This window comes from Oryzias latipes, chromosome 1, assembly GCF_053564925.1.
Source record: "Oryzias latipes strain Hd-rR chromosome 1, Olatipes_Hd-rR_3.1".
NCBI classification, from domain to species: Eukaryota; Metazoa; Chordata; class Actinopteri; order Beloniformes; family Adrianichthyidae; genus Oryzias; species Oryzias latipes.
In genome coordinates, this window is record NC_136237.1 from 22,092,153 (window position 1) to 22,112,622 (window position 20,470).

A 20,470-nucleotide genomic window follows, 5' to 3' on the forward strand; every position below is an offset into this window, starting at 1 on the left:
ACATTATTTCAACATTGAGCTTATGTTCCTTGTCTACGGTTTTGGTCATGACAATCCCGTTTCTGTCTGTGTTGATCTTTGTACTAGTGTGCTATGCAGGCTCAGGTTTACCTTTCACATATTTATATTTAGCTCCATGATTATTTTCTACTCAAAAGTGTATCAAGCATGCTCAAGCCTTCTTACTTTCCATATAATGGTGGAGAGTAAATCAGTTGTAAGCAATGTTCGCACCAAACATGATTTTAATAAGTCAATGTGCAAATGTGATCAGAGGTCCTGCAATGCGTTTGAAAGGTCAGGCACGGCAGTCTGGTAGCACTTTGTTCAAATAACTGAACTTTAACGTTAGATTTGCGTCTCGTATGAACCAGTCAGGGACTCTGGTTCGGCCCACAACGCCTTATGAGGCGATCGGTGGGTGGAGTCCAAACCTAACACGGAGGAGAATATGATTGTTCTCCTCTTGACGTTTTATATTTTTCCCAATTGTATTGAGAAAACAATATATATATATAATATATAATAGTATAATTTATTTCTTATTTGTTTTTTTCCATCTTTGGACTAATGTGGGACAGCAAGTCTTCAAACTAGGTCACAGAGAAATGGAGGTACAGCTGACAGCGGCCGTCATTCAGACAGGGCTCCTGCAGTAGATGGTGAAGTCTGTAAATGATCTCATAAAACCCACAAATGGAGACGTGTTTACTGATGATTTGTGGAGCTCTTCAAAATAAATAAATCCGAGCTCTCGTCTTCATTTGTGTCTTTGCATTGTAAATTCGATATGCATTCAATACTCCTACGTAGTGATGAGACTGAAAACGTTTAACACTAGTCCGACGTGCGTCGGGTTTGTGAACACATTTTTGGACAAGCGTTAAGCAGCGGATTTGACCCGCATCAAAAGAGAGGCGGCAGACGTGATCTTTAGCACAAATCCCATTCAGTGTGAATGCAACAGTACTGCTGCCCTCTTCCTCATTATGTGAATCAATACTTTAGCGTCAAGCGAAGTGAGCCAACAAGAAGTCCCTGGGAGCAAACTAGAAACTCAAAGCAGCTACTTCTAGTACAAATGTGCCCTTTCACTTAAACACATCACTACTTTTAAAAGCAAACCAACGTAATACGTCTATCTGTTCAAAATTTTTTGAGAAGATAGGCAAACTTTGGATTGTGGGCAGATGATTTTTTTTTTTAATGTTGCAGCTTAATATAGATACTTGAAATGTGTACATTTCAAAGAATTGATCTCTCCAAATGAATGTATGCACAAAATATAATTATACTGGGCTCATCTTATGGTTTAGTCCTTTAAATCCTAAGGACAATTATTCTTGACTTCAAAGTTTTAGATAAATCATTGCAATAACGAAATTCATCAAATGTTCACTATTGTTTTAATTTTTGTCTAATTTTCTTCAGGTCTGGTCTGTATGAAGTCCAGCAGCTCTGTGGTGGAACTGGTCATGCTTCTGTGTTCACAGGCAAGTCTCTCACCTTTCCTGTCCTCTACTTTTGCCGTTTTATCGACGTTGGAGGGCAGATTCTCCACTGAGCCTTATCTTCCCCCAGCACACCTCCTCCACCTTTCCACATTTACCTTTCCACCTATACCCGGAGCAGAGTCTGAGAAAAAGATATCTTTGGCTTCAAATATTGGTTTGAGGGTCAAGGGTGACCGACCCGTCAGTTTCACCTTTGACCTGAGTGCTGGCCCTCCTGGCCTGGACCAAACTGATGAGGACGGATAACGTAGATTTGATGGTGCTTTACATTGATTACCCTTCTCTTGTCTGTGGCCTTATGGGTATTTTGTTGCCAAGTTTATTTAGCTGCTGCCGATTTCATGAATACTAATTCAGGGATCATAAGCAGGCGTGGGCAGATCAATGATCAGAGCTGTCGATAGATCACTCCCGGACTCCTGAATGCCAATAGAAAACACAAAGCTGGACATGGACCCGAGTATACCGCCAGCCCATCAGATGTTTGATGTAAATCAATTTTTATCTTTATTCAGGGCAAAAACTGTTTTCCTTTCTCAGCGACAAGGATAAGAGATATGAGTTCTTTTTTTTAAAGTCTGTTTGTATCTTAAAAATATTTTCCAGCAACACAAAAGCACATCTGATTAATGACTCCCTTCACCCTAGTTCCATCCTTTTTTTTTTTTCTTATCAGCTACATATCCTGAAGAAACTGTGCCTTTTTTATTTCTTTTCTTACCTTTTTAACTCCCCCTGTGTTGTTTGGCTCCCATTTTTCACTGGTTTTCAGGAACGGGTAACACAGCCAGACTACACATCTGTTTGGATGTCTGTGGCTGCGCATGGATTTGGGGTAGTGGGACTCAGAATCGGAATTTGAGCTCCATAATGTCAAGAGACAAAGCAGGGAGAGCTAGATAGAGAAACCAAAGAGCAAAGACTGACGGGTACTAATGCACCTATTTGTCATATGTGTCAGGGTGTTGTTTAATGCTAATCTAATCAAAGGCAGAATCTTGGGGATTGTTGCGGAGCACAACTCATGCTCGCTTCCCCTTTCGGTCCAAATCACAAACGCTTGCTGGCTTTCTCCGCCTTTATCCCACACAATTTCCACCGTAGACACACACAGTTGGCACACACAGACGTGCACACGCACTCTTGAAGTGATGGACCCAGGGATTGGCCAGTGGAGTGTTGATTGCTTCAATAAATCATCCAACCAGATTCTCTCACCGCTAATGCAAATGTAATTTTATTGTTGTGCAAAGGGGAGGTAGGGCAGGAGGGGGGAGGAAGGTGGGAAATGCACACTGCTGCTCACCAGGGAACGGAGAAAAAAGGGGTAAGACGTAGCTCAGGGCTACATTACAATTATTTGTTTGTTCCCCTTGTGGGGCAGCGAGAGTGAGTCGCTACCATGATTGATGACGTTATTTAGTGAAGTTTGTTGGGGCCCTCTGGCACAGGAAGCACTTAATTGTCACACAGGAAGTGCCTCTGTAGCCATCTTTTTTTCTTCTTCTTTTCTTGTGTGCGCCCAAGCCAACCGGTGAGTGGAGATGATTTTGATAGATTCCCCACCCCCGCCCCTCCTGACCCCCCCCGCACCTTCATCAGAGATGTGATGCGATACCATCACTGCAGAATTTTAATTAATTTCCCAGGCTTTGAGATGGAATGGAGGCGGGGTCAGGGGTCAGGAGGCTTGGGACTGCAGAGCAGTTTTTAATCAGGGATCCTGTGAAAGTCGCATTGGCTACTGCATCGGCTTGGCATTGGGGGGGGGTTAAACCGCTGTTTGATAGCGCCTCTCTTTGAAATGGGTACAAAAGTGTTCCACATTAAAGGGCCATTTTGATCAGACATTAACTGTTGGGGTGGCATGCTACCTTGTTCTCGGCCGTAGTATTGATCCTTTGTTGACTCCTGAATAAACAAAGTGAATAATGATCAGAAACTGTACTTTTAGCAGAATACTGCTCAGTATCCTGTTATATTCAGTTTCTGGGCTACAACTAACACAACACTGATTTCTTGCAAACACCATAAAATACTTTAAAGATATTTCTTTTAGACCTGCTTGTAAAAATGTGTTAGGCTCCTGAAAATTATGAACAGATGGAAGAGTGAATACAAACCTTCCAGTTTTTAAGATTGAAGTTGTTATACACATGACAATTTGAGATTTTTACATCAAAAAGTCCATGTTCTTGCATACAGGAGCAGTAAAGCAAGTTGATTTGTTCAAGAATGAGCTTCTATGGCACATATTCCCAACTTTTAGCACAAGGAAGGAGAATAAAATCAAAGAAAAAATAGAAAATAAAAAAAATGTAATTTACTTCAGTCTAGAACGCAGGTGTCAAACACAGAGCGTCAAGGGTCGGTTTCCTACATGTTTTCAAACGAGCATACTTGTCTATGGCAAAACACACCTGATCCAGGTAATCAGCTGCAGATTAGGTGGAGTTTCTGAAAAACCAGCAGGACGTCGGCCCTTGAGGCCTGGAGTCTGACACCCCTGATCTAGATCATCATAATGGAGCCAAATTGTCATACATGTAATTTATGAATGATAGTTTTCAGCACGTTTCCAGCGGGATCCCCAGCATGGATTTGGTTGACGGTGAAGAGGTGCTATTCTTGTTCAACAGCAGCCGCTGCCTGTATTTGTGCCTCCAAAAGAACTAGACACTTCTCTGGCACTGCTTATCTGCCAGTCTCATATTTATGATCAACATGTTGGTTTCCTGGGACACTTCACTGCCCTCCACCCAAATCATGAAATTAATCAGCAGGACAAGAAATAAAGGTGCCTAATGTCATCCATCTAGCACTTTGAGGGATCATCTCATTGGATACTGGACAGCCTGCAATGTGCAGACCTATAAGTCTTCTCAGTGGCTGCATTTGTGTCCTGTACATCAGCCATTATTGTCTGGCCCTTCTGTCAGCCCATCCATTCTTTTGCCATTTATCAGGGATTCATCCTGTACATGGAGTGGGAGAAAGAGATATGCTTTGCTGGAGTGTGAGAAGATAACGCTTTTTTTGATGGTAGGAGTTGATACATTGGTTCCATAAAGCCAAAGCCTCTCCTACATTTTGAAAGACCTGCTCAGGTCAAAGTTGAGTTTTTGGTATTTTTTTTTTCTAATGTTCTGGCAATTTTCTCACAATGGAGGACATATATAAAAAAAAAAAGAATCTTAAAATTGCATTTCTAATTATGTCTTCATTCAAATCATTTTGAATCAGGAGCAAATGAGAAAATTGCAGTTTGAAAAGGTTGTAGTTCTGACATAGAATCTACAGTCAGAAAGCCACAAGCTTCCTGCTCTGCTCCATTCTGATGCATCCACTTGTAGACTACTAGATAGATCTTTGCTTGACATATTTGTTGCACCGCTAATTTTAGGTTTGGGGTATGAGGGGCCCGTAAGCTAGCAAGAGAGCATGTAAGCAGATCGATGATGGGATTGGGGACGGGCTTACTCTGTGCCAAAAGTACCGCCCACAACTCAGAAGTAAATTTCTAATGAACTACCGCTGCTCTGCTGAAACTATGTCCTAAAAAACGACTCTGATTTTTTAATTTCGGCTTAAAAAAGGATAATCTTAAATAAAAGAACATTGGTAACGCTTTTACAATAGATCCAAAGATAATTGGAGTGGGACTTTGACAAAAATTCTGCAGTGTGCTGCAGCATTCCAATTGGTCTTTTCCTGTCATGGTCCAAAAGCAGCCTCACTAAGATGTTGAAAAACACCCCCATGGCCAATATCCCCTGTAGAATGGGTCATTTACACCACTCATTCCTGCTGTTAAATGTTTATTCACACTAAGAGGCTGCAGAGACTCTCGTGTCACTTGGCCTCGACTAATGTATCCTAAAAAGTCTTTGATGGATTTCCATCTTTTACCCTTGTAAAGAGCACTTAGTCAGAGCCACTGATGCAGATAATCCTTTAATTGTAATTCAATAACATTGGTGTTAACTCCAAAAATCTAATGAGTGCTCGTATCGCATTTTCCCAGACTCAGAGTTAACCTTTATACCAGATGGACAGCTCTCTCCCAATCAGCAGGGACAAAGACATTGACTTCCCCAAACACTTGGCTCTTCCTGACCCTTGACACACTGACCTCCAGGGTTAGAAGTAGACCGCAGTGGTCGTGCGGGAGTTTAAACCCCTGTGGCTAGGGAAGAGGCCGGAGCGTACAGTCTTCACGCATCACACAACCAGTATCGGTGTTTACACAAGGGAGCTCCTCTGGATGTTTAAGATTAAGAAAATGTGAGGGAAAAAAACCCAAGTTCAAGTGTGCATTTGTTGCTTATGTATCTTTGAAAGTTCTGCTGCTGAAAGTCCAGCAGTCATAACTGTCGGCGGACATAATTCTTGTGTCCCATAAGTGATAGATCAAGTGCAGAACATGCTGAAGGAACCACTTGGGGAGCTGAGAAAGGTGAGAGAAGTGGCAAGGAATGCGATGAAACTAAAGGACAGAAATACTTTCTCCATCATTTTCCTCACAGTCAGACCGGCACCCCGCGGTGCAGTTAAACAGGCATGTAAGGTTCAAGATCAGTGAAAATCAAAGTGTTGTTTTTCCTGCCCTGCCTGTATGCCCTCGCCCTGGACTCTGCTCCCATGCCTCTTTACAGCCGCGCCACGCGGCTCCGTCTCCCACACCATCGCCCTGTGATGCTGCTTATTCTTTGAAAATGGACTCTCCTGTGAGACACAGAGAAAACACAGCAACACCAACTGGTACTTAATCCTGAAAAACTCCCCATCGTTGGCAGCTATGCAGCTGAAGAGCGGCAGTTGGGGGCTGGCTGTGTCAGAGGAGTTTGGGGTCAAAGGGGGCTTCCTGACAGGAAGTGGAGTCTCGCTGAGAGGAGAAAATCAGACGGGAGACTCCTGAAAACATTGAGTGGCTTTTAATTTGGCTCCCAGCAGGTTTTACCTCGAGCTGGCTTCAAGTAGCGTGATTGGCTGAGTGATTATTTACACGGAGCTTGTAATCATGCCTCAAATAGGTGATTTTCCTCCAGACAGACTTCTCCTCTTGCCCAGGCAGCGTTGCAGTGATGTTTTCTTACCTGACATATCACTTGTTATTGGACTTTGGAGCCTTTTCTCATGTTTCTTCCTGTTGCTATTCTTTCTGTCATTCCACTGATGAAATTATTTCCCAGCAACCTCACTAAAGTTGCTGACATTTTCATTTTTGAATTCTTCAATTTTTACGTCGCGCAAAATGATATTTTTAAACCAAAACTTCACACGTTTTTAGTGTAATCTAGAGCTTGAGGTCTGGTTCTTTGTGATGCTGCAGTTTGAAAAAGATTTATTATTAACCATAATATTACAGAAATGATTTATCTTTATTCCAAAGTTTTTTTTTTTTATGTAAGGAACTCTAAAAAATCAATTTAAACATAGAAAAACCAAGAAATAAAACTGCTAAACTAATTACATACATGATTTAAAACCATTTGCTGAATAACATATTTGATAGTTACAACAGGAACGTAGTTGAAAGGGAACAAATACGTTTTTTTTCTTCTCAAACTGTGGGATAGTTGGCTCATAGACAGACAGCTGGACATCTGAGTGGACAGGTGACTCTATCCATATCCAGTATGCACAATCCATTCATAGTACTGTAAGTGGTTGACTTTGCATTATCTGGGTTATTTTTTTGCTAAATATAAACAGACAAAGCAGTCTTGATCTGATAAATTGTTTCTGAAGCATTTATTATGAAATTAAAAAAAAATTAACAAATAAAAAAAAAGTAAAACACTAATGTTTCAACCAAAATGTGATATATCTCTTAGACAGCTTCACGTTCTGTCATACCGGGACTTAAAATGTCCTTTATTACATTTCCATTGGATAAAAAACATACGTTAGATATAGAAATATATAGGAAAAAATTATGAATGTGTTGTTTTTTTTATTTCCACAATAAAACTTAACATTTGGATTAAAGTGTAATTTGGTGGAAATTTAGCAATCTGAAAAGTTTATAAAGAAACAAATTTTCCCTCCTAAAATAACCTCCTAAATCCCTGGATTGAGAGGCCTCCAAACCCCCTCCCCGATATAACATATGTTGTCTTTGTATGTTTATGATCCACAGTCTTCTTCTGATAACTTTTAAATAAAAGGTTATTTTCTGGAGCTTCAAATTGAGGAGCTCAGACTTTTTTTTTTTAGTAGATGTAGGATCTTTTTTTGATGTGGCGTGTGTGTGTGTGTGTTTTTGAGACGTGGGAGCTTTAGTTCCCGGCCTCTTCCTCTGTGTTAGCATAGTCCTGACAGTGTGAGCCCATGAGGGTCTCTGAGACCCGGCTGTGTAAATATTTGGACACAAGTAAATATTCCTTCAGTTGTGAATTTGATCATGCAAACACCAACACGAGTGTCTGTTTTACCACGTGAACACGCAGACGCGGGTGTTGGGTTATCCGCGTGCACAAGCGCTCCAAACACGGCCGCATGGACAACTTCACCCTCACCATCAGTATTAATCAGTAGAGTAGTGATGAGGCAAACATTCAATAAGTAATGTCAGAAGTAATTCCCTTTTTGTCTTTGTGTTGTTCATGTGTGTTGTTTTTTGTTCTTTGCTTTTGTTGAAATCAGGATGCAGTTCATAAACATCTGGGTCACACAGCAACAATAAACTGTTTCCTTGTCTGTCCTCTTCTGTGGTTGTTAACACACAAACGTTTTATCCTTAAAGTCAACGCTTAGGGGGGCACTTTCTGTTGATGGCTCACTCCTAACAGAAGGGTTACCCAGAAGTCTGTGGCTTTCGGTGTCAAAGCGGTCACTGACGATCATTTCTTTGAGCCGGCTGTTACAGCCGGCATGCAACTTAACGGCAGACGGGACTTGAGAGGAAAGGGAAAAAAAAAAATCTTGTTTTCTGCCTCAGCTGCACTCGTTTTCCACTTTTGAAATCCAAATTTATTGTTTTGTTCTTCCATCTAAATCTGTTTTCCCATAGCTTTTCAAATCAACAAATACTTGTGATTATGAGTGATGCCACCAAAACGTATTTATTATCTTGGTAAAGCTGGGAGATTTCTTTCTACGGCGTTGGAAAATGTTGTCCTTGTGTTGTGGTGAGCCTGATGTTTGAAGCGGATTTGGCTCGGGAGGTCTGCGTTTTCTCACTCGAGGTAGTGGTATATTTAGATGTTGATTATGGATAATCAGCTGTAATGACGGAAGCACATGGCATGTGTGTTTAGACTCAATGCCATCATCATGGAACGCAGACCAAACAGAGACGTCCTATTGGCTTCACATTTAAATGAGCATTTTCATGAGTAGTCACACTTTCGTGTGTTAAAAGAAAAAGGATGTGTGTGCGGGTTCGGACAAAAGAGCTTCATTCTGTCATCTGTTTGGTGGTCAGGGTAAAGGTCAGAGGTCACAAATGGCTTCTTGTATCCTCTCATCAGGAGTTCTTTGGTCATAGGTCCTTTCCAAGCCATAAAAATTGCAGTGTTGCCAGGAACTGCTTCTAAAATCCAATATTCTATCACTGACCTAGCCCTGCTTTCTTTTTGTCACTGGGAGACGTTCCATCGATTAGGGTTAATGCTTTTTTTTTTTTTTTTTTAATTCAACTGGAAGATCACTTCCTTCATCCATAGTAACACTATTAGTCTTGCTGTCACCTTTGTCCCCACAAAATACCAGTGGCTGCTACTTTGTCCACCAATTTACAAACCAAATAATATGAATGTAGGTTTCCTGATTTCATGTTACAATGTAATTAAAATTAAATAAAACAGAAGTTTCTTCTTCTGCTGGTTCCTAAATGAACTTCCAGTGCTATTCATTTGAAAATGATCGGAGCACTGTCTGTCTGGCTGAAAATACCCTTCTTGAAGCGCCTTGCTCCAAAACTCATGGTTAATGTCCTTCAACTGCAGTCCATGCTTCAGTTAAGGCCCCAGGGCTGCTTCTCTCACACACACACGTCCTCCAAAAGCATTGCTTCAGGCCTACAGACCCGTCTGCCAGGACTCCACGCTGTTTCCACTCCAGAGCCCAGACTTGTATTCCCACTGAGCTCTCTTTGTTTGGAATGTATTGTAAACACAGTCAATGCCAATATGGTCCTGAAGGACAGAAAGCGGTTATGAATTGAGGTTAAATGTTGCTTCGTATGGACACCGTTGCTTACGGAGTGATGGTCTGCAGGCATTCCAGGAGAATGGCTCTCCTGGCTTCGGCTTGCGATCGCTTCTGATGGGTGTGGACTTCTGTGCTAAAACTATACAGTTTCTAAACTTGTCACACGTGTGCAAATATGTTTGGATGTATATTAGAAATTCATGTAAACGGATCTTTCCTTCCTCCGTGTTGCACTGATATCTCGCTCCCTCTGGGACCTCTAGGTTTACTGAAAAGCTAGTCTCTGAATAAACACACAGTTTCCTCTATCAGGTCAAGAGATGACAGCAGAGTTGAAAATGGCCCGTCTCACTGACATCGTGTTTCATTGAAGATGTGGTTGCAAATCAATTAAACCATATTTTACCTTTTACACGATCTTCTTCATGGCTATATTCTAAAATTACCATAAAAGATGTTTCGTTCATAATAGGAGTTGACTTATGTAACAAGAATGGAAATAAGGTTGTGAAAAATGATTTTTTTTTCGTCTTAGTTTTGGACTCCAGCTTGAACTTTTTTTGGTGCATATTTCTCCTACTCCTCCCCTGAGAGGAAAAAGGGAGAAAGCACCGTTAGGTTCAGACAGGACCCATGACCTTGTTGCTTTATTATTCTTTTGACGCTTGTGTTAAAGGTGTTGAAATGCCGACGCGAACATGAGAGATGACGATCGCTGAGCTTCACAGCTTTTTGTTTGTGTGTGTGTGTGTGCTCTTTTAAAGTTTAGGATTGGACGTTGCGTTCAGCTGTGGTCGGATTGTTTAGACTGACACTCCGAACCATAACGCTAGTCAAAGAGAGGAAGGAATTTGTGTATTTACTTGTGATAAATGCACTCCCGACAGGGGTCTTTCACTACTGTTCACCCGCACTCTCACTGATTTTCTGAGCTGTTGTTGACTGAAGCAGTCGGTACTTCTTTTCTGATTATGCTCAACTGGAAATAATTGGTTTGAACTCGATGTTTTTAATATATATGAAATCGTACTACTTTTTTTTTCCTGCTAACCCAGAAAGTGACACAACTTTTCAAGAATTCTTTACTGAAAGTGCATGAATTCCCAAAAGGTAATGTTTGGTGGTCCGAAACATGAATATGTTTGTGTATGCTTGCAGGAGTGGCAGAACTCCATCCAGAAGAATGCTGGGCTCGCCTTCATCGAGTTGGTCAACGAGGGAAGGTGGGTCACCTTTAATTTTAATGTTTTCTTGCTTCTTGTGGCATCTGACCATCAATGCCTTTCTAGTCTCCCCCACTGGCATCTCTGGTATTTTTTTCCATTTTTGGATCACATCAAAGCTCCCCAGACCCCTTTGATTGAGCGACTACTCAGTATTCTAGATAGACCTCAATCGAGGATGGAGGGGCTCTGAAGTGAAAGTGAGGGTGGGCGATGTGGGAGTTAAAGACTCCATTCAATAGTTTCTCATCCCACAGGGATTTGGTAGGAGGGAGGGAGGTTTGGCAAAAGGTGATGGGGGCTCTGATTGCTAAGTCCTCTGTGACACGAAGGAGATGGCTCTTGATTTTGCTCTTTCAGTTTGTGCTTACCTGGCTGAGCTTTTATCCGTTAGTGATAACCGCTACACTCTGTCTTTTGCTGTTAGTCTTGTTATATCTAGTTTTTACCCCATTCCTAATAAACCCCTGATGATCTCCATGTACCTCCTTATACGTAAATCAGTCTTTAGTTTAGATTAGATTAGATTAGATTTGTTTATTAATCCCACGGATGGGAAATTTCCTCAGATGGGACTCTGTCCATGATGCGAATCCTGTTCTCGAGAATGCTAACAAAATTGGTCAAGTAAAAAAGTCATGATTACAAGCATTTTTTCAAAATAACACTTAAGAGCTTTTGACATCTGGATTGAATCTTTTTTCAAAGATAATTATCTAGGGCCAGATGCGGTTGGCAAAGTAACCACTCACCATAAAGTTTAACATATATATATTTACAAATTAAAATAAACACACTTACTGCCCTGGGTTTGTTTCATCCACTGTTGAGCTTGTTTGCTGTTATGTTAACCTTTTTTTTTTTTTTTTTTTTAAAAAGCTGTTTTTTTTATTTCAATTCCACACCATTACTGAAAGACACTAATAGCTTTGTCATCTGTCATCCATCTCTTTTTCAGTTCCTTTAAAAAAAAAAGATTTAGTAATTTTTTCTATTTAAAAAACTTAAAATCTATATCAAAACGAAAATTATCCTTTGTGTGGTGATATAGTTTCTCTTTTGTGGTTTTCTTGTCTTTGCTGGTTTTTCAGTTGTTTATAGAGTATATCATTTATTACTTCAATTTTTTTAATATTTTAAAAGTATATATCAATTTGAGTAATAATCTCTCAATAAAATAATTGCATTCATCTGAAGAATTTTTGCCATTACCTAAAATTCTATAAATTATTTTTTCCGTCACGTTTTTAAATTTTATTTCTATTTTTGAAGTTTATGTAAGAATCCTGTTTTGAAGAGCACCCACAGAGGCAGTCAGAGCTCCATAAAGAGGGCAGTGGTTGTGTTATTGATCTTAGGACCCGGATAGGGTCGTGGAGGTTCCAGGAGGTGCAGCAGCCTGCTCTTCTGCTGCTCTGTGCTGAAACACTGAGCTTGGGTTGCAGTTGTCCCCAGGCTCCTGAACTCCCACTTCAACACCAGTGCCCTTCACCTCCGCTCACTTCTCCCTGGTTTGCTATTGTTTCCTTTTGAATGGTCCTGACCTGTGGGGGCCGTGGAGGGGCTCCTTTAACTTGCTCGCAGATGCAAATGCATGACGCGCATGTTTCATCAACACTGATAAGAGGAGTGAGGTAAACTACACATGTAGAAACATGGGCAGATGCCTATCATTAACAAATCAATTGGCACCTGCGCCCTTCTGAAGGGAAAAATCTGGTTTGGGTTTGTTTCTAAATTAGATTTTCTGCTAATTTTCCACACTTCTTTTTCAGGATTTTATGGATGTTTCATGGCTGCTTCTTTGAGAGTTCTTAAAAAAACAACTGAATTTTTCTAATATTCTGTATTTATTTTAAAATTGACCACATTTATTGCCATCCTTGCAGTGTACTTTATTGATTAGCTAATTACAAGGACTTTTGTTTTTCTTATGACTCTCTCCTTCTTTTCCAGACTTCTCAGTCATACCATGAAGGACCACCTGGTTCGTGTGGCTAATGAGGCTGAGTTTATCCTGAGTCGACAGAGGGCTGAAGACATACATAAACATGCAGAATTTGAGGTAAGATGATGCATTATTTTGGCAGAATACCACCCCCTGAAGTCACATAAAAGTTTGGTAAACATCATTTGCCCTAAATGTAGTGGATTTAAAAACAACATATAAGTAAAAATGTATCATTTTTGTCTATGCACAGCCTTTAAGCATGACGGACATGAGGGAAGAGAAGAGTGACATTTGGTGAACTACCACACACACCTATAGCCGAACCCAAAGGCTCACTGCAATGCTTAGACCTGCATAGGCTGAGCTGTCTGTCACCCCCTACAGACAGAATACTGTGTTTCCTGGTGTATTGTGGAAGTTACATTCTAAAAATAACCAGCGATATGTGAAATCTGCTAAATTGGATCATAGATGTTTTGAGGCTGTGAAACTCTTCACTTAAACACGTCATACTGTTCTCAGACAGACATGAACATTTTCTGTTTAGTTTAAACACACAAACCGAAAACCTTCATTAAAAAAAAGTCCAGTATCATAGAATTATAGAATGTAAACAAAGATCTGATCTAATATGTAGTTGTAGAGTTTGATACGCTAATTCTTCTCTGAGTTCTGGTAAATCGCCTGTCCGTCTTGGGGGGGGGGGGGGGGGGGGGATCCCTCCTTCATGTAGGCACCCCCGAGGTTTCTTCTTTTTTTCTTCTTTTTCTTGTTTTTATTTTTTAGGAGTTTTTCCTTACCGCAAAGGAGGGTCTAAGGGCAGAGATGCCCAGTTTAGTTTAGACTGTTTAGTTTTTTTTATCAATCAGCTGCTGAATTTTATGACTCCAAGTTCTTTATGATTCATAAAGAACATTATTGAATCGATTGAAAATTTATGTTGATTTAACAAACTGAACCCATTCTGTACAAAAGACATGGCACAGATATTGATTGAGCCTGTTCTACAGTTCATCAGGATGCATAACACAGTGTGCTGGAAAAGAAAAAAGCTTGTAGCATCACACCAAAAAGATCTGCAAAACCGCAAAATGTGAACCGGATATGACGTGTAGACAAAAAAAAATTGTTACAGGGGATCTCAGGTTTCTGGACATTTCTAAGTTGCATAGAGCATTGGTTAGGGCTTTCTAAAGTCTTCCAAGATTATCAGTATCACATATTATTAGTCCACTTTTTAAAAAAAAAAATTTAAGAGTTTGCAGAATATGCAATTTACTACAGGAGAATAAATGTGTTAATACAAATGCAGACATATTAACACCAAAAAATATGTTTGAAATTTTCTGACAGTGGTGAGGTACAAAATCTAAACAGAAAATTGGTATAAGTGTTGTCAAAATTTAAAGAATAGAAAGTTCTTCAAAATATTGCCCAGGACTGCTTTATAGTCCCACTCTGATCATCTTTTGCACCATTTTTAAAGCGTTCCTAGTGGTCTTTTAATTATGCTGTTTTTAGCCCTGTGTCATTTTCTAGGAGAGCGTCTGGAGTTCATTAGAAATTCGCCTCACATATCTTTTTATACTCTGTTCCAGTAGCTTACAGCCCCTCATACCCCCAACCTAACATTACCCATGCAAAATAAATGGTGATCAATGTTGGAGCTATTCATTTTGTACAGTTTTCAGCCAAATGCCAGTTCAGACGTGGAAAACTGAGAAGTGGATGGGTCCATTTATCAAGAAGTGGATGAACTAGATTGGAGGGGAGCATGGAGCCTATGGCCCGGTGATTGTAGCACCCACATTACTGCCACAAGTAATGGCATTTCTTCGTATGCTCCTGATACACAACAATTGGAATAAAGAACTTCAATTTTAAGCTCAATTTTCTTTATGTATATGTCCTCCATCGTGAGAAAAATGCCAAAGGAACATGTTATAATCACCAAAAACATCAGAGTGGGTTTGTAAAAGCTTGCATAAACAGTTTTGTGGGAAATTAAATAGAATTACTTTAGCACAATACTTTTATTTGGATTTTTTGGAGCAGAAACTTTAACCCTTATTTTTGCACAGAAACCATCCGATACATTTGGTGAAATCAAACCTTTTTGCCCCTTTTAAAATGAAGGTGAATATGGTTGACAACAGTATCATCAGTCACCTAAGACTCAATAGAGGCATTTCCTCCTCAGAATAGATAAATGACATTAAACTTTAAAACTCTGGACAAGGAAAACCTTATCATCATTGTAAAGTTGTCGTGGTGAGACCAACAGGAGCTTTAAATTTATGTTACTCAAAAGTTACAACACACGACTGGCCTGGTATTCCTATTTTTTAGCTCCAATCAGTACAACAAGCAAGTAGGTAACAACGGGTATGGGGAGCTGCTTCGGGGAATCTTTCAAACTTGCCCATCAGGTTTCATAACCTGCCACTGCAAAGCTACAGGTCATTTGTTTGCCTTTAATCATGAATGTGCACACACAAACACACACCGGCATACTTTAATGGTGGAGATCATGCTTGGCCCACATCACTGAACAAACACTGTATGCTGTTCATTTAGGCTTGTGCTTCTCCAGCGAACTGCGGTCTTTGGATTTCCCCTGTCACGTCACTTCTCCCCCTCTTCCTCCCACCAGTTCTTTGCACAAACGCTGCCATTCACACGTTCCTGCTTGGTCAACTCTGTCTTGACCCACGAGCAACTATTCCTACCTTCTTCTTAGTAATTCTTTACACTGTGCGTTCCAGATCTTACCAAAACCATTTCCTGTCCTGCTGAGACCCTGTCCACTATCCTCCCACTGGGGATGTATTTTGCTTTTGACAGGGATATGGCACTCTGTCTATTCACCTCCCTTTCCTCATCTCAGTAGTAAAAGCTGCAGACAGACCTGAGAGGTGCTGACCTGAAGGACTGACTGTTGGTATATAACCCCCCGCCGAGCCATAGCTCACATTTTACTGTGAAATAATATGCATCTTTCCAAAGAGACTCTCTTGAAGAGGAATGACTGTTGAAATTCAGCAAATCCAGTTGTGGTTAAACTCCTGGTTTTGTCATTGATCGGCACAGTTTGCTCCCTTCTGTGCCTACCTATCTTCCAATTGTGTGTCAATTTTACCTAAATGCCCTACTCAAATGGTCTTTTGATCTATTCCAAAAGAGTTCCCAGTGGCCTTTTAAATTTGGTTATGCTGTTTTTAGTTCATTAGAAATTTGCCTATTAGTTGTGGGCGGTTGTTGACTGTTGGTGCAGAGCAACCCCGTCCCACCCTTCTGTCACCCTTATCTGAGAGCTCTCTGCTTACACTCTCCCATAACCTTACAGCCCCTCACCCCCCCAATTTATTATTACCATTGCAACAAAAATTGCGAGCAGTATTGGAGCTATCCAGCCGTACAGTTTTGAGCCAGATACCAGCTCAGACGAGAAAAACAAAGACAAACATGAATCCATTTGTTTGCAAGGGGATTCATCCGAATGGAGAGTTCCAGAGAACTTTTGGCCCGCCCAGTGTATTTTCTACGTCTCAAATGAAATTTTTTTCCAATAGCAGTTTTTCGTCTGCTCCTGTGTCACAACAATTTGAATAAAAAAATATTCATAAATGCAATTTCAAGCTTCAATATATGTCTTTTATCGTCAGAAAAATGGCACGTGTTAAAAACACAAAAAACAGTTTTCATCAGAGTAAGTCTTTAGTACTGTTGTTCAACTGTCAGCTCTTGATGTAATTTTGTGATTTCGTTGATCAACATGTAAATGCTGAAATACAAGATAAATCTACTGGCAAAAACTTATTGTAATTTCTGTTTTGTTCTCACTGGAGAAAAAGGTGAACAGTATTATCTGAGTTCATCTGACATGACGAGGCACATGTAAAAACATTTGAGTGCGTTTCTTTACACTGAAGGAAATGCAAACTGACTTGTGAATGTTCATGACAGCCCCTAGTGCCCCTGCTCTGTTTTGACCCAATCATAACCCCTGTTCAGTTCTTCTCACTCTATTAGCTCCAGCTCTCTGTCATTCAGTCATTTGAACGAGTACACGCCTTACTTTTAAAATGCATATTGTTGTAAATTCTGTCCTTTAAATTTTCCTTTTTAAAACCTTTATTTCTATTAAATGTGAACTTTATATCTATTTTGTTTAATGCTTATGAAAACTATAGAGGATATCACATGATTCTATTAAGTAAAGCATGAATATTAATTTACATTAAATACAGAAAGCAGTCTAATCATTGAGTTGTTTTACATTATTTGCCTTTTGTTTAAATTCTCTTTCCTTTGCTCATATTAGTTATTTTTTAATATTCTCTTTGGTCCCAACTATAACACTTGGGAGTCTTTTTAGGATTGGACTCTCCAGTTACTACCTTGATTTATTGTTCTGAGCGGACCTCCTCGGGTGAAAGTAACCTTTTGAACAGGTTCTGAATGTATTTTTAGTGAGCAAGAGGACAGATCATTAGTAAATTTATCAGTCAGAACCTTGGGCTGCAGGGCTCTGCCTTAGAAAAGCAGTGCCGTCTCCAAATCGTAGTTTCCAACTCAACGGTTCATAAATAACTCATCTAAGAGAAGATTTTGCTCACATTTCAGAGTAGAGCTCTTTGATCCTATGGACTTTGTGGAGATGAGTAGTTTCTCCACTGCTCTCATGCTGAGTGCAAAAACAGAACGGAACCTGAGACTAACCTAGAAAACGGAAAGAAAGGAAAAATGTTTTTCAAAAGTCTATTGATAACTTTTTTAAATTTTTGAATACACGATCACTACAGTGGCAGATAGGTGGCACTGTCAAGCTGCACTACAAAAAAGTAAGCAATAGTTAGGCTCAGATTTATATATATTAATAATGCAAAAAAACAACAGTGGCTTAAGCCGTTTTAGTCATGACAGAATTATTTTTAAGGATACACAATTGATTAAAAGCAGAAATCTTTGGAGCCGTTTTATAAAATAAATAATCTAGTTTTATTGTATTGTCAAGATTTTCTTTTTGTAGCCATTTGTATACTGTTAGTCATTTACTAATATTTAGTGTTTTAGATTTTTCTGAGATTTTGCCCTCAATGAATCCTTCAAAGGGGAAATCTTGCCCTGCTACATGTGGCCTGCTACTTACTGTCTTCTAAAGTACCGCGATTGGACCCTCTATTACTTATAGAACTGCCTTATGTCTTTGTTGCCCAGATTCAACAAGGAAACTACCCCCGAGAGATTTTATGCTTAAAAAAAAAAAAAGTGTTGACCATAGGTGACATTGTAGTACAAGTAAGGCCAAATCCAAATTCTTCCCCTATGGCTTCTCCCTAACCCTACATTTAGCCCGCCAAACGGAGAGTTATACAAAAATGGTGTCTTCTAATTCGGACATCACTCCCATTTGCTGACATCGTCAATAGTCGCCAATCGTCCACATTAGCGAGTAGCTGCCATGCAGCGCTGGGAAAATGCATTACATCGGTTTTATAACTTTAAAAAGTCGTGCTCAAACAAAAAAAGTCAATACATGCATTTACTTGTAAACTTCTGTGCTTCGGAGCACACCAACATGAAGAAATGAGTTTCTCCTCCGCGGCACAGCGAGGATTACCCTCAAAAAACGACTTCGGACCCCCCTATCCCGCTAAATGCCAAATGGAGGGATGGGGAGAAGCCGGAGGGGTAGGTGAAGAATTCGGATTCGGCCAAACTCGTAGTTAACATAAATTTAGCTTCGCAACTATGGTAGTTATACCACTATTAAAAATAAATCAATAAGAATAGGTGACTTGAGGTATAAATGGATGGGGGTGTTCTGCAACAGCAATGGGATAGACCATGACTTTTTATTGTGTGCTACAATAAAAATATTCCCCATACCATAACACAACCACCATCATAATGAGACCCCAAATGTACCTGTAGAAATCAGAGTTTAGTGAAAGACTACCATTATTTCATGTTTAATTATCAATTATGCCGTTTTTTTTATTACATATTAAGGCTATGGATTAAAATATAGCTACATATTACAAATATTTTGAATATAATCCTGTGAAAATAAGAAAATAGTTTTACGTCATTTTTTTTAGGTACAGCAGTTCCTCGCTAAAATCCTTTTGTTATGCTTGTGTTTTTGGACGTTAACTTTAAGCTTCAGCTACATTTCCAAGGCTCCATTATCAGATACCCAGCCCAGCTTGTCCTAAACTATGTTTCACAATTGAATTTACCACTTAAATGCAGTTGCTCCTCTGTGACCTCTGAGAAGAAGTGAGCCCCTGATAAGTCTTGCTCTGATATTGCTGTATTGATTTTTTTATTTTCTTTTTTTTTGCCTTCATACAAGCTCTGTGAGAGCCTACTGGAGCCAACACTTTCATTTTGCACTGCCACAATAAAAATAACACGCCAGTGAGACATCCCCCTGGAGGGTGGGGGTGGGAGATTTTGAAATCATTTTCAGCTTTGTCCCAGTTCTAAAGCATTGTTTCTCTGTAATGTGTTGCACACGACACCAGGTCTGTTACTGTTTTTGCAAGAAATAAACCCAAAGACGGTCTTTTTTGATATTTCATTTGGCGTGTCATTGTGATACAAGATTATCTGCTAGAGCCTAATATGCTAATCGCGGTTCTGAAAAGACTTTATTTTTAGTCAACTAAGAAACTTCAACTAGAGCTCTCAAAACGAGAATAATTTAAAACATAAAAACAGGTTTGTCTTTTTCTTGTCAGATTATATTTCCTTGAAGGTGATGATCGAGGGGCTTTTTGATTTAGATACCGCGTTTCCTCTGAGACATAACATATGCTTTTCCCTTCTCTCTGCGTCTCTCTTTCTCACTTGCACACTCTCCGGCCCTCTGTGGGACAGAATTGAGTTATCTTTGGCCCTGAGAGTAAGTTATTACAGTGGGCTTAGGGTGAAGCAGAGATGAAGATAACCAGGGGGAAATTCAATTACCTTTTAGGATTCTCTATCTAATAGGATCCTTAATGTGAAGGAGATCTGCAGATCGGATGTTGTTGCCTTACACAGCAAATGATAGACTGATAGCTTCTGTAGAAGCAGAAAAGACACCAAGCCCAAGAGATAGAAAGGATGAGGGAGAAATCGAACTGCTTCGCTTTATGGGCCTGTTCATTAGGGATGAAATGTGGTGGACTCAGGGGCACAGGGGCAGATAAGAAAGTTCAGATACGGAAGACTAAACGAGGCCTATGTTCATTTTTATTTCATCTTACCTTTACTCTCTGCTCAGTCTGTGCTTTTTTATACGTTCCTTTGATTAATCTTTTCCTGTTTTACGGAGTAATTAAATTGAACCATTTGGGAAACCCTTTGAAAGCCAAACGATAGCACCTAATTACTGCATGCTGCTGGCTTGTAAAATGAGCTGGGCTTCTCACTGTGTTAATGATATTAACACGGAGCAGAAACTCATTACAGTATGCAATCAAAGCCCTCTATGCTCATCACAAGGCATCAGAGCAGAGGGGGACAAATAAAATCTAGATATGAATGTTTACTGAGTTAAAGGTTTTGAAAGAGATTTCCTCTAATTGTATCTTGATCGATAAACTAAAATTTAGCTGTTTAACGAGAGAACA

The 20,470-nt window shown here is 39.8% G+C and overlaps 1 protein-coding gene across 2 annotated transcripts in view; it reads left to right on the top strand.

Annotated features, from left to right (window-relative positions):
- LOC144994278 (lipopolysaccharide-responsive and beige-like anchor protein) overlaps positions 1–20,470 on the top strand; it is a 171,285-nt gene that overhangs the window by 62,400 nt on the left and 88,415 nt on the right. For both annotated transcript variants that reach the window (XM_078951454.1, XM_078951459.1), the window contains exons 33-35: positions 1,432–1,493; positions 10,830–10,894; positions 12,851–12,959. In XM_078951454.1, the coding sequence (XP_078807580.1) occupies positions 1,432–1,493; positions 10,830–10,894; positions 12,851–12,959 (236 nt within the window). The remainder of the gene's footprint in view (positions 1–1,431; positions 1,494–10,829; positions 10,895–12,850; positions 12,960–20,470) is intronic.